This window comes from Propithecus coquereli, unplaced genomic scaffold (assembly GCF_000956105.1).
Source record: "Propithecus coquereli isolate 6110/MARCELLA unplaced genomic scaffold, Pcoq_1.0 Scaffold178, whole genome shotgun sequence".
In the NCBI taxonomy this organism is placed as follows: domain Eukaryota; kingdom Metazoa; phylum Chordata; class Mammalia; order Primates; family Indriidae; genus Propithecus; species Propithecus coquereli.
The window spans coordinates 2,301,305-2,320,223 of record NW_012142523.1 but is presented as its reverse complement, the minus strand read 5'-3'; the positions used below and the strand labels follow the sequence as shown (position 1 = coordinate 2,320,223).

Sequence of the window (18,919 nt, the reverse complement as noted above, 5' to 3'; positions counted from 1 at the left end):
CTGGGCAATTCTGGCTTGGGGTCTCTCTGAGTCTCAGTTAAGATGTCAGCCAGGGCTGCACTGGGCTGAAGGTTTGGAGCTAGAGGATCCACTTCCAAGGTGGCTCACTCACATGGCAAGTGGGGCGGGCTATTGGCAAGAGGCCTCAGTTGCACTCCATGTGGCCTCTCTAGAGGGCTGCTTGAGTGTCCTCATGACATGGTGGCTGACTTACTCCAAAATAAATTATACAAAAGAACAAGGTGAAAACTGCTGTGCCCTTTATGAGCTAGCAGTGGTCACTAAGGTTAGTCCAGTTCACGGAGGGAGGTCTGAACAAGGGCACGAACAAGAAGACATGGATCAAGGCTACCATGAGTAGGTAAGTCACTTAGCTTCTTGCAAGCTGCAAAATAAGAATAGCAATACCTTCCTCAGGGTATGGTTATGAGGATTAAACAAGATAATGTATCTAAAGCACAGTAGCTGCCAAGAGTAAATACTGGCAGGTCTGGCTGACGCTGTCTTTGGTGGTATCTCTCTCAGGCTGCCAAGAGATAGCAGAGGAATTCCGTGCCCAGGAAATTGACGGGCAAGCTCTGCTGCTGCTCAAGGAAGACCACCTGATGAGCGCCATGAACATCAAGCTGGGGCCCGCCCTGAAGATCTACGCTCGCATCAGCATGCTCAAGGACTCCTAGGGCTGGCCGGGGAAGCCAGCATTCTGGCCCAGGCTTCCTCCTCCCGACTGAGCAGAGCCAGACAGACATTCCTTAGGGACCCAGAAATGGGGCCAGTCGGAGGGAAGGGGCTCTCCCTAGGGGCGTGGCTGGTGAGGAGGTCTGGGCACCTCCTCTGTGGCTCTCAGGGGCCTTTCATTTCTGTGGGAGGGGCAGAGAGGTAGGTGGCACAGAAGATGGGGCTTTATGCTTGTAAATATTGATAGCACTGGCTTCCTCCAAAGTCCCAATCCTCTAGCCCCGCTCTCTTCCCCTCTATCTGTCCCCCATTTTCCAGGGGGTATATGGTCAGGGCTCCCCAACCTGAGTTGGGTTACTTCCAAGGGCAGCCAGCAGGCCTGGATAGAGGCCTAGAAAGCCCTTGCCTTCCTTCCTCCCACTTCTTTCTCCAGGCCTGGTTAACTCTTCCGTTGCCGGCTTCTCCCCCTTCAGCCTGCCTCTGCAGCAGCCGGGGTTCTCCCCCGTTCCCTCTGCAGGTGGAGAGAGAGAAGCTGGGCCCAGTTGGGCCATGCCTGCTGGCGCAGACGCCTTAACGCTGTGTGTATGACTGTATGACTGTGTGGGAGCCTGGACTGACAGATAGGCCAAGGGCCATCCTCTGGCATCTCCAGGTGTTTTGTAGCAAACAGCCACTTAGTGCTTTGTCCTGGACTCCACTCGGTCTCAGGATGGGGAATAGCAAAGAAGGACAGCCTCCGTGCAGAGAGGCAAGATCAGAGAGAGACGGAGATCAGATTTCCCTTTCCAGACTGGTCAAGGTGTCTCTGACGCCCCTGCCCCACACTGTGAAGCTCCCCTGACTGCCCTCCTGGCTCACAAACAGCATTAAGAAAGCTGCGGGTGGGCTGGGCCGCAAAGCCCGGGGGTGGAGCCAGGCCAGCCTCCTGGTCCGCCTGCGGGGCTGCCCTGCAAGCCCCAGTGAACTCTGAGGGGAGAGAACAGCTGGTGTGACCGTGATGTGATGTGACGAAGACAGCTCTTGGCCTCCCGCTCCCACACTTTGCCTATAAAACTTGCTAGCAGCAGTTGGAGCTGCCTGAGGAGGAGGCAGGGCAGGAAGGGCGAGGGCCTGCCTCTGACTTGCCCTGTCCTTTGCAGGCTCCTGGGGGTGTCCTTTGCAGAAAGGGGGTGGGCACCTTTCTCAGCTTGTTCTATTCCCCACCCACACCCCCAGCCAGGGTTGGAAATGAAGGACTTTTTTTAACCTTTTTTGTTTTTTAAAAATAAATCTGTAAAATCCATCATCTCTTCTGTGCCTTTCTTCCCTAGGGGTGCCTATCTCTAGGCCCAAATGGCTACTTTTCACCCATACAGAAAGAGGTGGGTCCCTGGGTTGGGGAAGTCACCTTAACTAGACAGCATATTCTGCACACTTTGCTGGGGCCAGGTCATTTGAGGGTGCCCCAGTTCACATTGGGAGAGCAGATACCAGCTCTGCTTTTCACACGAGTGAAGGATTGGGAGGGAGGATTGGATTGGGAGGATCCAGAAGCCACTTAGACTCTCAGCCATTCCCACTTGGGAGACGGACTCTGTTGGGCCAGCAGCATCTGGAACACCTGGGGCAGAACTCAGACTCTCCCAACCTCCAGCAGACATCTCTGGATGGAGCTACCCAGTGTCCAGAATAGCCCTTGAGACAGCTTTGGTTCAAAAAGCACTTTCGAAGCATTTTTTGGATGCTGAAGTAGAAAATGATAAGGACAGAGGAGGTAACACCTAAGCCTTGAATAAAGGAGGAGAAAGGGCATTGCCGACCAAGGCAGTATGTGCAAAGGCACAGTGAACGTTGCCCTGTGGGTGAGTGGGAGGCCAGCTGGCTGGATGGGATGCCGTGCATGCCGCTAACGGCATGTGCTGACCATGGCCTCTGTGAACCAGGCCCCGCGCTAGAAACCAGGCTGAGGGTGAAGAAAAGAACCACGTGCCCCGTCCTGTAGAGCAAAATCCCTGTATCCTTGGGAGAAGGGAAGAGGAGACAGCTGGCCTTACTGTTCCTTCCCCTTAGTCACACGTTTTCTTAAGGCAGTGTTTCCACCTGTTAAGAATGTGGGTTTTGAGAGCCAGGCCCCAACCTACTGAATCAGAACCTCTAAAGGAAGATGAAGCACAGTTAACTTTTAAGAACCAATACTCATATCTTGAGAACTCCTCTCTGGAATGCCTGTTAAAATGTAACCATTATCTGGAGGAGGAAGAGAAACAAACCCATTAGTTAATCCCCAAAAGGTGGAAGGAGGGGCTGGAAAACCTTGTGCCCCAGGAGGCAGGGAGTGGCTAGCAGGACCCTGAGCTGGCAGGGGGCTCGCATGCTAAGGAATGAGAGCCATGTGCACAGCTGCTGTGCTGGCCTCCAGGACTCTGGGCCATTTACCTCCTGGACCTAGATTTTCCCTTTATGGAAGAAAATGAAAATCAGGCCCCACCTGAGTTTGTTCTTACCTATGTGGTAAAGAGGGAGGGAAGCAAAACCACTCCTAAAAGAAGATATGGTGATTTGACTCACACAGATAAGTATCCATGTTCTTTAGTTGAAAAGTCCCAACCACCTCTTCCAAGTTTGAAGGGTACGTCCTTAAAAATAAATTTGCTCCTACTGTTTACATTTTACACAGAATTTTGCAAACCCTTTTTGATCATGATACCCAGTTCCCTCCCCACCTCCCCAGACAGTTTTGCTCTGTGGCCCAGGCTGGAGTGCAGTGGCCTCGTCACAGCTCACTGCAACCTTGAACTCCTGGGCTCAAATGATCCTTCCGCCTCAGCCTCCTGAGTAGCTGGGACTACAGGTATGCATCAACATGCCTGGCTAATTTTTTTCTCTATTTTTTGTAGAGATGGGGGGCGGTCTCACTCTTGCTCAGGCTGGTCTTGAACTACTGGCCTCAAATGATCCTCCCGCCTCGGCCACCCTGAGTGCTAGGATTACAGGTGTGAACCATCATGCCAGTCATGACTGTTTCTAAAAATATTTCCCAGCCAGGTGTGGTGGCTCACACCTGTAATCCTAGCACTCTAGGAGGCCCAGGCAGGAGGATGGCTTGAGCTCAGGAGCTCGAGACCAGACAGAGCAAGAGCCAGACCCCATCTCTACTAAAAATAGAAAGAAATTAGCCGGACAACTAAAATATAGAGAAAAAATTAGCTGGGCATGGTGGCTCATGCCTGTAGTCCCAGCTACTCGGGAGGCTGAGGCAGTAGGATCCCTTGAGCCCAGGAGTTTGAGGTTGCTGTTGTTACAGCAAAATTGACCGGGAACAGACCAAGAGGCAGACTTAAGTACAGCAAAACAGGTTTTATTACAATGGAGGGCTCAGAGGGGACTCGCCACCAAATTCTGAGCCAAAACTCAAGAGCCTCCAGCCAACCAGAGCTGGCCTACTCAGATCCACCCTCTTCCAGGCGATTGGCCCCAAAGGGGCTGCCAGCCCCCACTGCACCTGGGGCCAGTTTCCTCCAGGAGGGCCCGCCCCGGGCAGGTCCCCCTCAGACAGTCCATCACTCCTGTGAGTGTGGTTCCTGAAGCAGACGGGCAGGAGCTGCTTTGCCACTTCTCCAGCCAGAGGCCATTTCTTCCCTGGCTCTGAGCTCAGAGAGTTCGTTGCAGTCTGTCCTATCGGCCTCTCGATAATGGCTCTCAAAGAGGGACTCGGGTGAGGGGGGACTGCTGACTTAAGAGGGGTCTAGTCTCGTGGCCGAAACAGTTACAAAGAGTGTAACGGTCTTTTACACATTTTGTTTTAGGGAGGGAGTGGGTCGCAGTTGACAGTTGCAATGGGGTTATCTTCAGCGGGGCCAGGGTCGGCCACCTGGGTTCCCGGTACAGGAGCTGCTGCAAGCAGTTTACCAAGCGAGAGAGTGACAGCTGCTAGGGGAAACAGCAGGGGTGGAGGCGTGTCAGTGGGATTTCCTACTTCACTGTGAGCGAGGCTGACCCCACAGCACTCTAGCCCGGGCAACAGAGCAAGACTCTGTCTCAAAAACAAAAACAAAAATATTTCCCAACCTTGTATACACACTTAAATATATATTAATGGAAAAATTTCATGAAACAAAACCTACCCTTACACACAATACATTCTGATATTTTCTTTTCAGTTGTCTTCCTGTTCATACTATTAAATCTTGGTCACAATCCACTAATCTGATTTCACAGCCCTCTGATGGGTGGCAGCTCACTTGTAAAAATGCTGCCCAGAGTAAACTTTACAGAACTGTTCCACATCCATGGTCTTACACTCTCCTGGGGACTGGTGTATGTACACCATTTTACTGAGGAGGTAAAGGACTCCATGTGGTGAACTGTCCAAGGTCACAATCAAGTGCCCAGTGCCCTTCAGCTCAGCCTGAGGCTCTGTGCAGAACAGGGTTTCCCCTGGGTGGCAAACACCACACCCTGATTCCCGGGGAGGGACGAGGAGTCTACACAAAAAAAAACTCAAGGGCCTCCAGCCAACCAGAGCTGGCCTACTCAGATCCACCCTCTTCCAGGTGATTGGCCCCAAAGGGGCTGCCAGCCCCCACTGCACCTGGGGCCAGTTTCCTCCAGGAGGGCCCGCCCTGGGCAGGTCCCCCTCAGACAGTCCATCCCTGATCACTCCTGTGAGTGTGGTTCCTGAAGCAGACGGGCAGGAGCTGCTTTGCCACTTCTCCAGCCAGAGGCCATTTCTTCCCTGGCTCTGAGCTCAGAGTTCGTTGCAGTCTGTCCTATCAGCCTCTCGATAATGGCTCTCAAAGAGGGACTCGGGTGAGTGGGGACTGCTGACTTAAGAGGGGTCCAGTCTGGTGGCCGAAACAGTCCAAAGGGGAGGTACCAAAGCTAGCCACTGAGTACTAGCTGAGTCACAGGTTCTGGGAAAAGGTGACTCACAGAGGGGATGTAGTTCAAGGAATAGAAAGACGGACAGTCCGTGCAGATGGACACCGAGGCGGGGGAGGCTGTATCCCAGGAGACCTTGTAGCTGATGAAAACTGGACTCCTCTTGCTTCCCCTAAACTGCCCTGGCGAGCCAGAAAGCAAAGACCCAGGGCACGTTCCCTTCCCCACTGCAACTCAGAGCTCTCTCTATTCCCACTGGGGCTGACTGCCCAGGACTAGAAACTTGTTCCCCCTTAAGAACTAATGACTTATCTTTAACCTCTTCTTGAAAGCAAGGAGAGTGGGGACCAGGGCACAGTGTGGGGCTTAAGGGCCCCTGCCTTCTGCAGGTAGAGCTGGGGTGGGACTAGATCCTTCTGGAAATATCTGACCAAGGAATGTGGGGGCGTGAGCCAGGCTGGGGCCTCCACAGACAAAGGGCTCCCAGGCTCGGCTATGGGAGGGGACAGGAGGAACTGGTGGGTCCCTACCCCAGGCCCTGGGTCTCCACACCCTCTCAGATCTGACCACTGGGGCTCGTCTGGGCCACTCAGGGCTAGCTCTGCCTGGCTGCGGCCCAGTGCCAGAGATAAGTATCAGCCTGCCCTACCCTGGTTGGGAGGGGGCTGGTGAAGAGGGTTGGGACAGCCACCCAGGTCAGGGAGAGGCCCCTCCAGCCTTTTCCTGCCCCTGTAGCACCTGCATAGTACCCTGCATCCCCAGGGTGCACCCCCGAGGCAATCGTGCCAGCTGCCAGTATCAGCTTTGACCGGCCTTCCAGGAGCCGGAAAAGCCCAGCTGCTGCCAGCCCTCCAGCTGGGACAGGAACTGAAGATGGAGTGGGGAGGGGGAGGCCTCTTGCAGCAGAGACAGTGACCCGCTGGAAATGTGAGGTGACTTGGGAGAAGCCAAGCCTATAGTGAAAAATAGCAGGGCACGGACCCTTGGAAGAGAAGCCTCAAGGCTGAGCTGGGGCCAGGTCGAAAGGAGCCCAAATGCCATCCACACTGGAAGCTCTGGCTCGGGAGTCAGACAGACCTGCTCAAAGCTTGTCCCACCACTGACCAGCTGTGTGCCCCTAATCAAGTGGTTTAACCTTTCTGAGCTTCGGTTTCCTCATTTATAAAGTAGAGATAATCACAGCATCTCCTTCAAGGGACTGTGGTCAGACCTCGATGAGACAGGCACATAAAACATTTGGCAGAGTGTCTGGCTCAGTAGGTGTCTGGGATTATTAACAAGGAGTGCAGACTTAATCCTGAAGAAAATGGGGTTTTACGCAAAGAAGTTACAGTTTGGAAAAGAGAATGGAGACAAAGACCCATTCATTGCTTCATTCATTTACTGAACAAATAATTATTAACACTATGAATTATAAGGCAGGCTCTGGGATTTGGCACCAAGAATACAAAGTCTAATAAAACAAAGAAACTCACAGCCTAGCAGGGTAAACAGTCTCCAAGGACAGGAGGAGAGGTCTGGAAGAGGTACAGAGGCACAAACTGGGGGAGGGGGTGGAGGGGTGTCAAGGAAGTTGCCACACAAGAGCAAGCTGGCACTGACGAATCATTCGGAGCTTGCTGGTAGATGACAAGAAAAGCGCAATCTACGTATAGAAGGGAAGGCAGCGGTCGTTGCTAGCTTAGGAAAATTCACGGTGCAGGGTAAAGGATGGACACTTGTAACTGAGACTGGAACGATGAGAGGACAAGCCTTGCAGAGGTGAGTTGGAAGGCCAGGCGGCCTTGTGAAGGGGCAGAGCGGCGGGATGAGATGGGAGGTGGCAGAGGCCAGAAGCCACGGAGCTCGGCGGACTCTAAGAGCAGTGAGAAGGGAGGCCTTGAAGAAGGGAGGGCAGTGTTCTCGTTCACGTCCTGGAGCAGGGACTGCAGGGGCAAGAGCAGAAGCAGGAGGCTGGTGGGGCTGGGAAGGCTGTCCAGGTGAGAGACACGGTGGCCTGGAGCAGAACGAGAGGAGGCTGGGTGTGGGGAGCACCCAGAGGGATTGCTGGTGGGTGCGTGTTGGGACTGAGAGGAGTCAAGAAGGACTCCTAGGTATCCAGATTGAGAAACTAAAATCAATTAACTTTAACAATATTTTTATTTAACCCAACATGTCTCAAACTACACCTGTTTCTTTTCACTTTTTAAATGTGGCAACTAGAAAATTTTAAATTACTTAGGTGGCTCACATATTTCTATTGGACAATACTATTCTCGATCTCTTCCTACACAATATAAAATACAGTTTATGGACATACATGATTGTAAACACAGGGACACAGTTAGGAGATCCCCCTCCCACTGGCACAGTCGGCCACTACATACTGGTTATGTTACTCCCTTTTCCACTTAATACATTAGGGTCCCTTTTCCAGAGAGTACATATACAACTACCTCATGCTTTTTAATGTTCACATTGATCTCCACTGTACAGGTTGAGTATCTCTAATCCAAAAATCTGAAATCCGAATCACTCTAAAACCCAAAACTTTTTGAGAACAGAACATTCAAAAGAAATGCTCACTGGAGCATTTCAGATTTCAGATTTTCAGATTAGGGATGTTTAGACAGTAAGTATAATGCAAATATTTCAAAATCTGAAAAAAATCCAAAATCCAAACCACTTCTGGTCTCAAGCATTGATAAGGGATACTCAACCTGCATAGATATGCATAATTCATTCATCCAGTTCCCAACTGATGAACCTGAGGCTGTTTATATCCATTTGCTTTTTCAAACGATGCTATGGGACCATCCCTGGACTGGTCACTGTGGTGTCGCCATTCCCAGAGGCAGGAAAACTGGGCCAGGGGCCGTGAGCACTGAGAAGGCTACAGTGGAGGGGGCAGATCTGGAAGGCTTCTTAGGCATGGCTAAGAGATGGGGCTTTGTCCTGCAGTCAGCAGAAAGCCATAAAACAACTTGGTTTTTTGGTAAATTACTAACTTTGAAATTTTCCTTCATTAAAAAAAAGCAATATAAGTATATTACAGACAATTGGAGAGAAAAATAAAGAAAAACTCTACTGTAATCTTACTGCACACTTAAGTGTTTCCTTCTGGACTTATTTTCTAACACATATTTTTATTCTCGATAAACTATGATCATGGTACAGATAGATTTTAGATCCTGCTTTTTTCCCTTTAACGTTCCTATGTAAGCATTTTTCCATGTGACTGCAGAGTCTCCATAACAAGATTATTTAGCCAGTCCCTTCGGCTGGACATGAGAGCCTTTTTCAGTTATATCTGAGTGGCTCAGATGATACCTCCTCCCGTGAGTCCAGACACCTTCTCATGGAAGCTTTCCAGGTAACATTCCACCAAGCTCAAGTCTTCCTTGTGTAAAATAAACACACACACACCTCCAGCAATCCCAACCCCCTGCCCCCTCCAGTTTCCATACGGTCTCAGACCTCACAGCCAAACTTCGGGAGTCACCCTCACCCATCCACCTCTACCCACTGGGTCTCCCTCCCATTCCCCACCCCGGCCCTGGCCTGGGCCCTGGAGTTCTCCCTCTGTACTGTCTCCCTCTCCATGACATCCCTGCCCACCTTTGGGCTCCAGCCCCAATCTCCTGCCAGACAATCAGGGATTTCCAGTTCTCCAGCCCTGTCCCTCTCATCAATGGCCAAGTCCTGCCCATGTCCCCTCCTTGACAGTCCTACTCCACCTATTCCTCCCCACTCAGCCACCAACATCCTGGTTCATGCCCCAGTAGCTCCCATGGGCTGGCACTCTGGCCCCTAACTCCTCTTCCTGCCTCCATCGTGTCCTCCCTCCCACCCCACGGTAGTCAGGCTCAACAGTTCAGCTGGAGTACTTGTGGGTTTTTTCAAACAAAAATCTGACTGCGTCACTCCCTGGAGGAAACACCTTTCAGAGCTCCCTATGGCCTTCGAGATGAAGCCCAAACCCCTGAGGCTGGACTGCAGGCCTTGGGTGCCCTGGTCCTGGCTCACCTCTGCAGCCTCACCTCTCCCCACCCCCATCGCACTCTACACTCCACCCCTAGAGGACGACCTGCAGTCCCAGGTACATTCCAAGCTTCTCGCACTTCCTTGTTTTTTTTTTGTTTTGTTTTGTTTTGTTTTTTTATTATTATTCTAGGGTATTGTGAGGGTACAAACATTATAGTTACACTTTATGTCTTTGCCTCACCCAGGTGTAGGTTAAAGGCATGCCCTTCCCTCCATTTAGTGCTCCCCGTGTCCTTTAGTTGTAGATTTGCCCCCCTAGGCAAGAATTCTTGAAGAAGAACCCCAAAGCAATCGCTGCAGCAACAAAAATAAATAAGTGGGATCTAATCAAATTAAAAAGCTTCTGCACTGCCAAGGAAACTATCATTAAAGAGAATAGACAGCCCACAGAATGGGAAAAAATATTTGCTCTCTACACATCTGATAAAGGGCTGATAACCAGAATCTATCTAGAACTCAAAAAAATCAACAAGAAAAAATCAAACTTCCTCGTTTTTTGCACATTGTTGTTTCCTTTTCATGGTCCTTCTTTCCCCTCCACTGACTTCTTTGGCTGGATCACTTCTAATTCTACAGGTCCTAGCTCAGAGGTCACCTCCTCCAGAAAGCCTCCTGACTTCCTCCCCAACTGTCCATTTATCTGTTTTCAGTGTGGCTTGTGACTAAGTCCTTCACTCCCCACTCCCTGACCACACCCAAGTCTCTTTGACTTCACACCCTGAGGACAAAGTCGTTGTCTAATTCACCTTGAAACCCTTGATCTGGGCCAGGTGCAGTGGCTCACGCCTGTAATCCTAGCACTCTGGGAGGCCAAGGCGGGAGGATGGCTTGAGCTCAGGAGTTCAAGACCAGCCTGAGCAAGAGCAAAACCCCGTCTCTACTAAAAATAGAAAGATTAGCCAAGCGTGGTGGTGCATGCCTGTGGTCCCAGCTACTCGGTAGGCTGAGGCAGGAGGATCCCTTGAGCCCAGGAGTTTGAGGTTGCGGTGATCTGTGATGACACCACTGCACCCTACCCAGGGAAACAGAGCGAGACTGTCTCCAAAAAAAAAAAAAATCCTGTGACCCGGCATGTTGCTCGATACATGTCAAATGCATGACTGAACAGAAATCGGTGAACATCTCGATATATAAACTTTTCCCACACTGAAGATTAACTCCTTTGAACAGAATCCCAGAAGTTGGGAATTACTGAATTAAAGAAGATGAGTATCTAAAGCTTTCAATTTCTATACTTAAGTAGATTTCCAAAAGGCTGTGGCAACCACACTCCCACTGCAAGTATAAGAGTGCTTATCTCACTGTGCTCTTGCAGCTTGGCTATTTTCATTATATCTTTTTTTAAGGTGCTCATTTTATAGGCAAAACATACCACCTTGTTCTAATTTGTATGTCTTTGATTACTGGTGAGGGTGAACATTTTTCCTTATGTTTGAATATGGAATGTACTTCTTCTTTGAGGATTCACCTGTTCGCGTGACGCGGGAACTGTTAAGGCAAGATGACTCTGGGGGCTGTGTAGGGACTGACCAGAAGCAGGACGGGATCTGCTGCAATGGTCCTGGTGACGGACAAGCAGGCCAGTGTCACCTCGCCGTGGGGGCTGCAGGGAGGAGGAGGGGCAGAGATCAAGGAGGCCAAGTCAGCCCAACCTGGGGGCAGGTGGCAAACGGTGGGTGGTGGGGGGTTTGGGGAGAGATGGGGTGTGGCCAGGTTTCTGGCTTGGCTGAGTGAAGAGAGCGAGGTGCTATGTGCTGAGATGTGCCCAGGTGGACATGGGCACACACACACCCCTGAAAGGTAGGGCTCAGAGCTCTTTTCTAGTTACACCCAGTGAGAAATGGTTATGGGGTAGCAGACAAGGCTGGGGCAGGAGGGTCGGAGGCAAGCAGACTTTGTGAAGGAGACCAGGCGAGCCAGACTTTGGAAGGATTTGTCAGGCAGCAAGTGGAGCTAGGAGTTTTCCCAGGGGACAATGAGGGTCTGTTCAGGAAAAAGGAGCAGCAGCAGCAGCAGCAGAAGCCGAAGTTTAGTAAGCCCACTAAAACAATGGGCAAAGCCTGTTCTAGTCACTTAGCAGTGTTACTCAATGCCTATGACAGCCCTCGGAGGCCGGTATTCTCATTATCCCCTTACAGATGAGAAGACTGACGTGCAGAGGGCCTGGCCTTGCCCAAGACCAGACAGCTAATGAGTGTCGGAGCTGGGATTCAGACCCAGGAATGTGGCCCCAGTGTCTGTGCTCCTTACACATGGTTCCTGTCTCACTAGAGACGTGGGCACATGGCAGGGGAGGGGTGAATGCCCCCCAGGAGGAGCTCGTCCAAACTCTCAACACTTGGGGCCCTTCCTGGAAAACAACTAACCATGGACAAATCCCAAAGCCCACGTCCTCTGAGCCAGGAATGGAGGAACTCATTGGCCCTGTGACCAGAGCCGCCACACACATGTGGTCTCTGACCACAGCCAGCCCACAGACTAGTCTCTAAGACCCAGGCAGTTCTTGACCCCCAGTTACCAAGCCACAAACGCCCCTGTACCCTCTCCTGGCCTTCTCCTCCAGGCCAAGGTCGGTTTCACTCCCCATCCAGGCTAAGCACCCCAACCCCCAATGTTACCACCCCCCAAATGTGCCAAAGTCAGGCCCTGCAGCACGGCTGAGGAAAGCAAAGGACTGACCATCTAGATGCTCATCCTCAGGGCCCTGGCCAGGCAAATTACGCCTTCTCCAATCAGTGGCATATTAGGCAGCTGAACAAAAGGGGCAGGACGTTCCTTAAGTACCGAGCTGGACTAGCCTCACAGATGTAACGGTCAGTGAAAAAGGAAAACTGCAGAACGGCTTGTCCACTGTGCTGCCATTTGTGGGGCAACAACAAAAGAGGAAGACAGACAGAAAGAATTTGCCTGTATATGTATAAACCATCTCTTTTTGTTAAATTTTTTCAATTTTAGGATGTATCAGACATTAAATGGGTAAGAACAGATACTACACTTGATCTTAGCCAAAAGGCCAAGAAGCGATGTATCAACCATCTCTTGAAGGACACACAAAAACTGGTAACACCAGCTGCCTCCATCCAGAGGAACCAGTCGGCCAGAAACAGACTTTTCACATGTATACTCTTTTATCCCTCTGAATGTCTGTACCATGTGAATAGAATATATTCTCATTTAAAAAGGCAAATAAAATGAAACATTAAAATTATACAAATAATTTCTCGTATACATGTGCATATAAATACGTGTGGATAGAAATAAACAATGCCTTTCCCCCCAGGGCCTGGAAGAGAATCTTCTGGCGACGGATCCTACTTGCACTTGGCCTCTTGGGCCTACTCCTGTATGTGCTCCCTAGTGTCAGGTACATGCCCCTTCCCCTAGCCCTTGAGGGGGGACCACCAGAGTCAGGGTTAAAGTGGATCTTTCTGAGTGCCTCCTGAGGGATCAAGGGTGGTGGCTAGCTCGGCCTGGGCATGTGTCCTTGGGGCTCTCCCTCCTTGTAAGGAGCAAAGCAAGAGGGCTCCTGAGCAGGCCGACATGTCCCTCACTTCTGTCCCCACCCCACAGGCATCTGGAAGTTCTCATCCCCATGGGTGTCTGCCCAGCGGCCACAATGTCCCTGCTGAGAGACAACTTCACAGGTGTCCTGCGTCCCTGGTAAGAGCTACCATCCCTCCCACTCTGAGAGCACCCCCCAAACCTACAGAGTTCTGCCTCACCCCAGCAGAGCCAGGCACTCTGCACATCAACACCAGCAGCCCCATCAGGCCACCCATCTCCCAGTCCTCTAACTGCTATTCTGAGCTAGGGGCTTCTAGGGACAGGGACTGATCCATCTGTGGGTGGCTGAATGAATGGAGGTGGCAGTGAACATGCACCAAGTGGGTAGACGAATCGAGCTGTCTCCCATCCCTGCCCTGGCCAGGGCCCGGCCTGAAGTCCTGACGTGTACCTCCTGGGGGGCTCCCATTATTTGGGATGGCACCTTCGACCCAGATGTGGCCCAGCAAAAGGCTGGACAGAAGAACCTCACCATTGGGCTGACTGTCTTTGCCATAGGCAGGTAAGGCCTGGGTAGGGGAGTGGTGCTGCCCAGGCAGGGAGTGGGAGGGGTATGCATGTGATGTAGGAAGTGGGGCACCCTGTTCCCCTGTGTTCTGTGCCATCAGATCTCAAAGTGAAGCAAGAGGCAGAGACAGCACCCCTTGTCCCAGACTCCCAGGGTGAGCACAGGACCATCCTTCTCTGCCTCTCTGGACACCAATACCATACAGCCCACCCAACACAGGCAGCCAGGGGTTCAGAACCATGTCTAGAAGGGGCTGCCCAGGGCCTGGCGCTGGTCCATCTAGGTGTGTGGTGAGAAAATCATGAAGTCTTTCAAGTGAGAGTGGTGACAAGAGAGGGTGAGCGACTGGGTAAGTAGAGGGATGATTCTCTGCAGTAAGTGCCCATTGGAGGTCAGGGGCTCAGGTGCAGGCACACAGTGGGAGTTGGGGGTGCCCAGCACACCTGATGGAGGAAGAGGGACTGAGGAGCTGAGGAGTTTTTCAAGGGAGTGAATCCAAGCTGGGTAAAGAGGGAAGTAAAGAGAGGAGGAGGGTGATAGACACTGAGAAAGTGGCAGGGTCACCAGATTAGAGGACTTGGTGAGGGAGGACTGTTTGTGGAGAAGGGGGAGGGGCAATAATCAGAGTAAGTAAGCTAGAAGGATGAGGTCGCAGCACCAGAGCAAGCACCACCAAGGCCCCAGACCCCAGAAGCAGCAGCCTGGACAGCTGGGCTAGGGCCAGTGGCCCGAACACCCTCTGCAGTCCCACTCCTGGGCCTTCATGGGCCTCAACAGCCCCCAAAACAAACAAACAAACAAACAAACAAAAAAACAAATGAGAACAGAAGTATGAGGTCCTCACAGAGTGGGACAGACACTGATGATAACCAAGTCCAGGGAGTGGCCATGGGAGCAGATGACGGAGGGGCGAAGAGGACAGAACCACTGCAGGAGAGGGCAATCACAGGACCGAGGCGCCCGGGCAATGGATGGGCTTCTAGGTGTGGAGAAGAAATGGCAGGGGCATTGACCTCCCCATTATGGATGGGAGGGGGTGTCCAACAGGTGTCCACCTGCCAGAAGTGATGCAAAAGGGACTCCTGGCCTAGCATGGCAATCAGATCCTACAACCCCCAAGGTACAGAGAACAGAGTTCAGTGCAATTAAAGGAAGCATTTCTAATAATGCAATAGACTGCTCTGGGAAGGCAGTAAGAGCTTCCCATCCAGGAAGAGATATTCCAAAGGCTGGGGAAAGAATTTTGTTATCAGATACCCCACACAACTGTTCAAGGCTCCTCCAACTCTGTCCCTACACCCTAGAAGGGAGAGAAAGCCAGGAAGGCTGTTGAAAGGCAAGGGGGCAAACAGGACCAAGAACAACCCACAGACAGATGGGCAGAACTATTAACAGTAGGCCACTTGGGGCCTTGGCCTCTCCCAGGGCCTTGATGCCCCATTTCCGTTATGCATACTCAGTAGGGTGTTCCTGCACCAGCCCTAGGGGTCAGGGTCTCAAGGAAAAGAAATTCCACGATCCTGAGTTCCAAGACGGTATGAGTCCAACACCCTGGGATGCTGCTACCTAAGTCTGTGATTCCAGTTTCCCACAGTCCCACGAGGAATGGAGCAAATGTGAGTAAAGGTACAGAATCCAATGCCAAGCTGGTTCAAATCCTGGCTCTACCTCCCACCAACTGTGCATACTTGTGCAAGTTACTGAAGCTCTTCAAATGAGATAATTCACAGACTCTGTGGTGTCTGCCACGTGATAAACGTTCACAGTATTCGGCATTGTTACTATTATTTAATCTCAAGGTCTGTCAATACAAAGCGTCCAATATTCCAAGCAGTCTGGTTATCCAGGTAAAGAAGCAAACCCAATGACTTAAAACAACTTATAATTATAGCTCACATAATAATTTTGTGGGTCAGGAATTCAGACAGGGCTCAGCAGGAAGGGCTCCCCACTAGTCCCAAATGCCCGGCTCTCAAATGGGAGACCAACTGCTGAAAACCGGTGGGGCACCTCTCTCCATGGCTAGATTGGGCTTCCTCACATCATGGCAGCATCGAAGTTCTGGGACTTCTTAAACAAAGGCGCAGAGCTCTCAAGAGACAACCGCTGCCAGTCCCCCAAAAGGCCGGCATAGCGCAAGCGTGGCAAACAATTGGCAAGCATCTTTAACCCGCCCCCGCCCCAAAGTTGAACGATTCTGGAAGGTTCTGCAGTTCCACGGACTGGCACGGGGAGCACCGGGCAGCACGAAGGGGTGGGGAAGGGGCGGCCTCGCCGCGCGGGGCGCCGCTTTCAGGCTGACAGTGCCGCCCGCCCGGCAGATACCTGGAGAAGTACCTGGCGCGCTTCCTGGAGACGGCCGAGCAGCACTTCATGGTGGGCCAGCGCGTGGTGTACTACGTGTTCACCGAGCGACCGGCCGCCGTGCCCCGCGTGGCGCTAGGCCCCGGCCGCCGGCTGCGCGTGGAGCGTGTGGCGCGCGAGCGGCGCTGGCAGGACGTGTGCATGGAGCGCATGCGCACGCTGCACGCGGCGCTGGGTGGGCGGCTGGGCCGCGAGGCGAGCTTCGTGTTCTGCATGGACGTGGACCAACACTTCAGCGGCGCCTTCGGGCCCGAGGCGCTGGCCGAGTCGGTGGCGCAGCTGCACGCCTGGCACTACCACTGGCCGCGCCGGTTGCTGCCCTTCGAGCGCGACGGGCGCTCGGCCGCCGCGCTGGCGCCGGGCGAGGGCGACTTCTATTACCACGCGGCCGTGTTCGGGGGCAGCGTGGCGGCGCTGCGCGAGCTGACGGCGCACTGCGCGCGGGGCCTGCGGCGGGACCGCGCGCGCGGCCTGGAGGCGCGCTGGCACGACGAGAGCCACCTCAACAAGTTCTTCTGGCTGCACAAGCCCGCCAAGGTGCTGTCGCCCGAGTTCTGCTGGAGCCCGGAAATCGGCCGACGGGCCGAGATCCGCCGCCCGCGCCTGCTCTGGGCACCCAAGGAGTACGGGCTGCTGCGGGACTAGCGCCACCGCCGGGGCCCAGCGCCCGGCCTGGCCCGGCCCCACCAGCCGGGTGCCATGGGCACCGCGAGCGTGTGGAGTGGAGTCACAGGAAGGAGATCCTGAAGCCAGTCGGGGTCCCTTCTGGAAGCGGCCTGGCACTTTGGGGGGCAGAGAGATACTGGATGAAAAAAGCTCTACCTCCTCTCTCGTGTGCCCGTCCCTGCGAGTGGGAGGAGCTCCTAGCCTTGGGGATTCTCTCACTTGAAGAGAAAAATCCCCTCCCTCGCTTTATTTTTTTTCTTTTTTTTATCTTTTTTTCTTTTTTTATATTACGGGCTGTGGCCAACCCTTCCCTCGCTTTCAACAGTGGCTGAAGCACAACTGCAATAGTGACTCGCATAAGCAGTCTGTAGACCTTTCACATCTGACCTTACGGCCTCTTAGAGAGATGTCATAGTCTCACCCACCCCTCCTTTTTTTAATAAGGAGACTGAGGCATAAAGAGGCAGGGTAGGTAAAAAAGTAACCGCCCAAGGACACAGACTATGTAACCGTCCAGTGATGTCAGCAGTTGGAGAGCCAGGACTGGCCCCTCGGGCCACTTACAGCTGCCTCTGGGCATGAGACGCAGGGAGGAACACAGGTGGCCTCACCATGGGCTCTGCCTTTTTATCTCCCGTGCCCATAAGCATAGTTTATGCTTATTTGAGTCATGTTATCATAGATAAATTGTTTCTGTGAGACAAAATAGCAAACCTAAGAAGCCACCGACTGCTCATCTCTGCTTGCCAGCGGCATTTCACAAAGCGTGACTCTGTGACCGCGAACAGCTCTCCAGAAAGATGCTTTGAAGACAAGACAATTTAGAGCACAGGGCCCGCCACGTCTGTATTGATCCTGGCCTTTTCCTACACATGGGTCTGAGGAAGTTAGTGGTGATGCTTCTGTAAACTATAACCAGATGTGCTCTAAATCTCCACCACCTATGTATAAACTGTGAGCTAAAATACTGCATTACAACAGTCTGCTAGAACCTCTCTAAAGGCTGCTCCCGGGCTGTAGACTTCAGTCTATAGTCCTCAGTGAGACTTCTAAATAAAACTAACTTAAATTCTTTAAAAGCTTGATTTTTTTTTTTCTTTAATAGGCAACCATGGCAACCACGCAGGGATCCAGAGTAGACTGTCCAGAGTTGTCTGAAACATTTTGGGGACCCAGTGCCTTGGTGCCGGGACGAACCCTTTGAGCCCCTCCAGCTCCCTAACGGTTGCAAACTGGGCTGAGTTTCTCCTGAGTCTCGGGCCTCCCACTTGGTTGATTGTCCTGAGTTTTTAATCAGCTAGTTGCTCTTACTCCTTGAGGAAAGGACAAGTCCTTCCTGGAGAATTTTGTTTCTCAAAAAGAGGAATTCTCCTGCTCGAAAGATGCTAAGAAGGAACAGATGTGTGAGGCTGTCTGATTGGCTCAGTTGTGACAGTGCTTTCCCTTTCAATTTGACTCCACAAACAAGGCTCTCACAATGGGAAATAAATCATCCAAAACTGAAACAACAGGGACGCCAGGCAACCAACCTTCAGTCAGGACTCCGGCAGGCTTCATGGATAACACGTACGGAGCCTCTGCTTGCCAGTATCTCCCTAGATGGGAGTTTACTAAAGGAGATCTAACACAAAAGTGGCCAAAAACGGGATTCTCAAACAGGAAGGCATGCCAGATTTTTTAGTACTTCAGTCAACTACATCTTATGGCCTGTTCCTGTACAAATTTTTTAATTGATAGACAAATTACATTGAGAAAAATTCAAAACTCAAATGATCATTATTCAAAAAACCGACAATACAGAGTTAACATGTAGAGTTTTCTAAGTTCTCCATCTCCCTATTTTTTTTTTCTTTCTGCCTACTTTAAATCTGCAGTCTTTTCTACTGGTGTTAAGATAAAACTGACTACTTAATGGTATTACTAATTCAAGGCTACTTAGAGATTTTATTTTTCTTACACAATTCAACCAGTTGTAGCTAAAATGTAAACATTAAAGATTTAACCCTACACTCACTTAAAACTGAAGAAAAAAAGAGCAAAAGAGGTTTTTAAATCAAACCATCATTAAAACTATTTAATACTTTATCCAAAATTTTGCTCTGTAGCCTTCATTAGACTACCTTCAGGACAAATAAAGTTTAGCCATATAAATAGGTCCCAATTTTGTCAAAAATAATTTGAATCCAACCATCTTTTATAAACCAGTGAGTCTATATTACTATCTCATTACTAAACTTCTAAAATAGAAGCTATAAG

The 18,919-nt window shown here is 51.4% G+C and overlaps 2 protein-coding genes across 4 annotated transcripts in view; both read left to right on the top strand.

The window, feature by feature from the left end:
• PHC2 (polyhomeotic homolog 2 (Drosophila)) overlaps positions 1-1,958 on the top strand; it is a 100,935-nt gene extending 98,977 nt beyond the window's left edge. For all 3 annotated transcript variants that reach the window (XM_012642333.1, XM_012642334.1, XM_012642335.1), the window contains one exon: positions 526-1,958. In XM_012642333.1, the coding sequence (XP_012497787.1) occupies positions 526-680 (155 nt within the window). In that variant the 3' untranslated portion in view covers positions 681-1,958. The remainder of the gene's footprint in view (positions 1-525) is intronic.
• Positions 1,959-4,349: 2,391 nt separating this feature from the next.
• A3GALT2 (alpha 1,3-galactosyltransferase 2) lies at positions 4,350-16,642 on the top strand. Its single transcript, XM_012642332.1, has 5 exons — positions 4,350-4,372; positions 12,842-12,925; positions 13,132-13,221; positions 13,490-13,627; positions 15,955-16,642. The coding sequence occupies exons 1-5, from the start codon at positions 4,350-4,352 to the stop codon at positions 16,640-16,642; spliced, it is 1,023 nt and encodes a 340-aa protein (XP_012497786.1).
• Positions 16,643-18,919: the final 2,277 nt, after the last annotated feature.

Coding starts and splice junctions, on each gene's coding strand:
- A3GALT2 (XM_012642332.1), top strand. CDS start 4,350: ATGGCTCTCAAAGAGGGACTCGG. Junction 4,373..12,841: donor GCTCTCAAAGAGGGACTCGG/GTGAGGGGGGAC, acceptor CTTTCCCCCCAG/GGCCTGGAAGAGAATCTTCT. Junction 13,222..13,489: donor ACAGGTGTCCTGCGTCCCTG/GTAAGAGCTACC, acceptor TGCCCTGGCCAG/GGCCCGGCCTGAAGTCCTGA.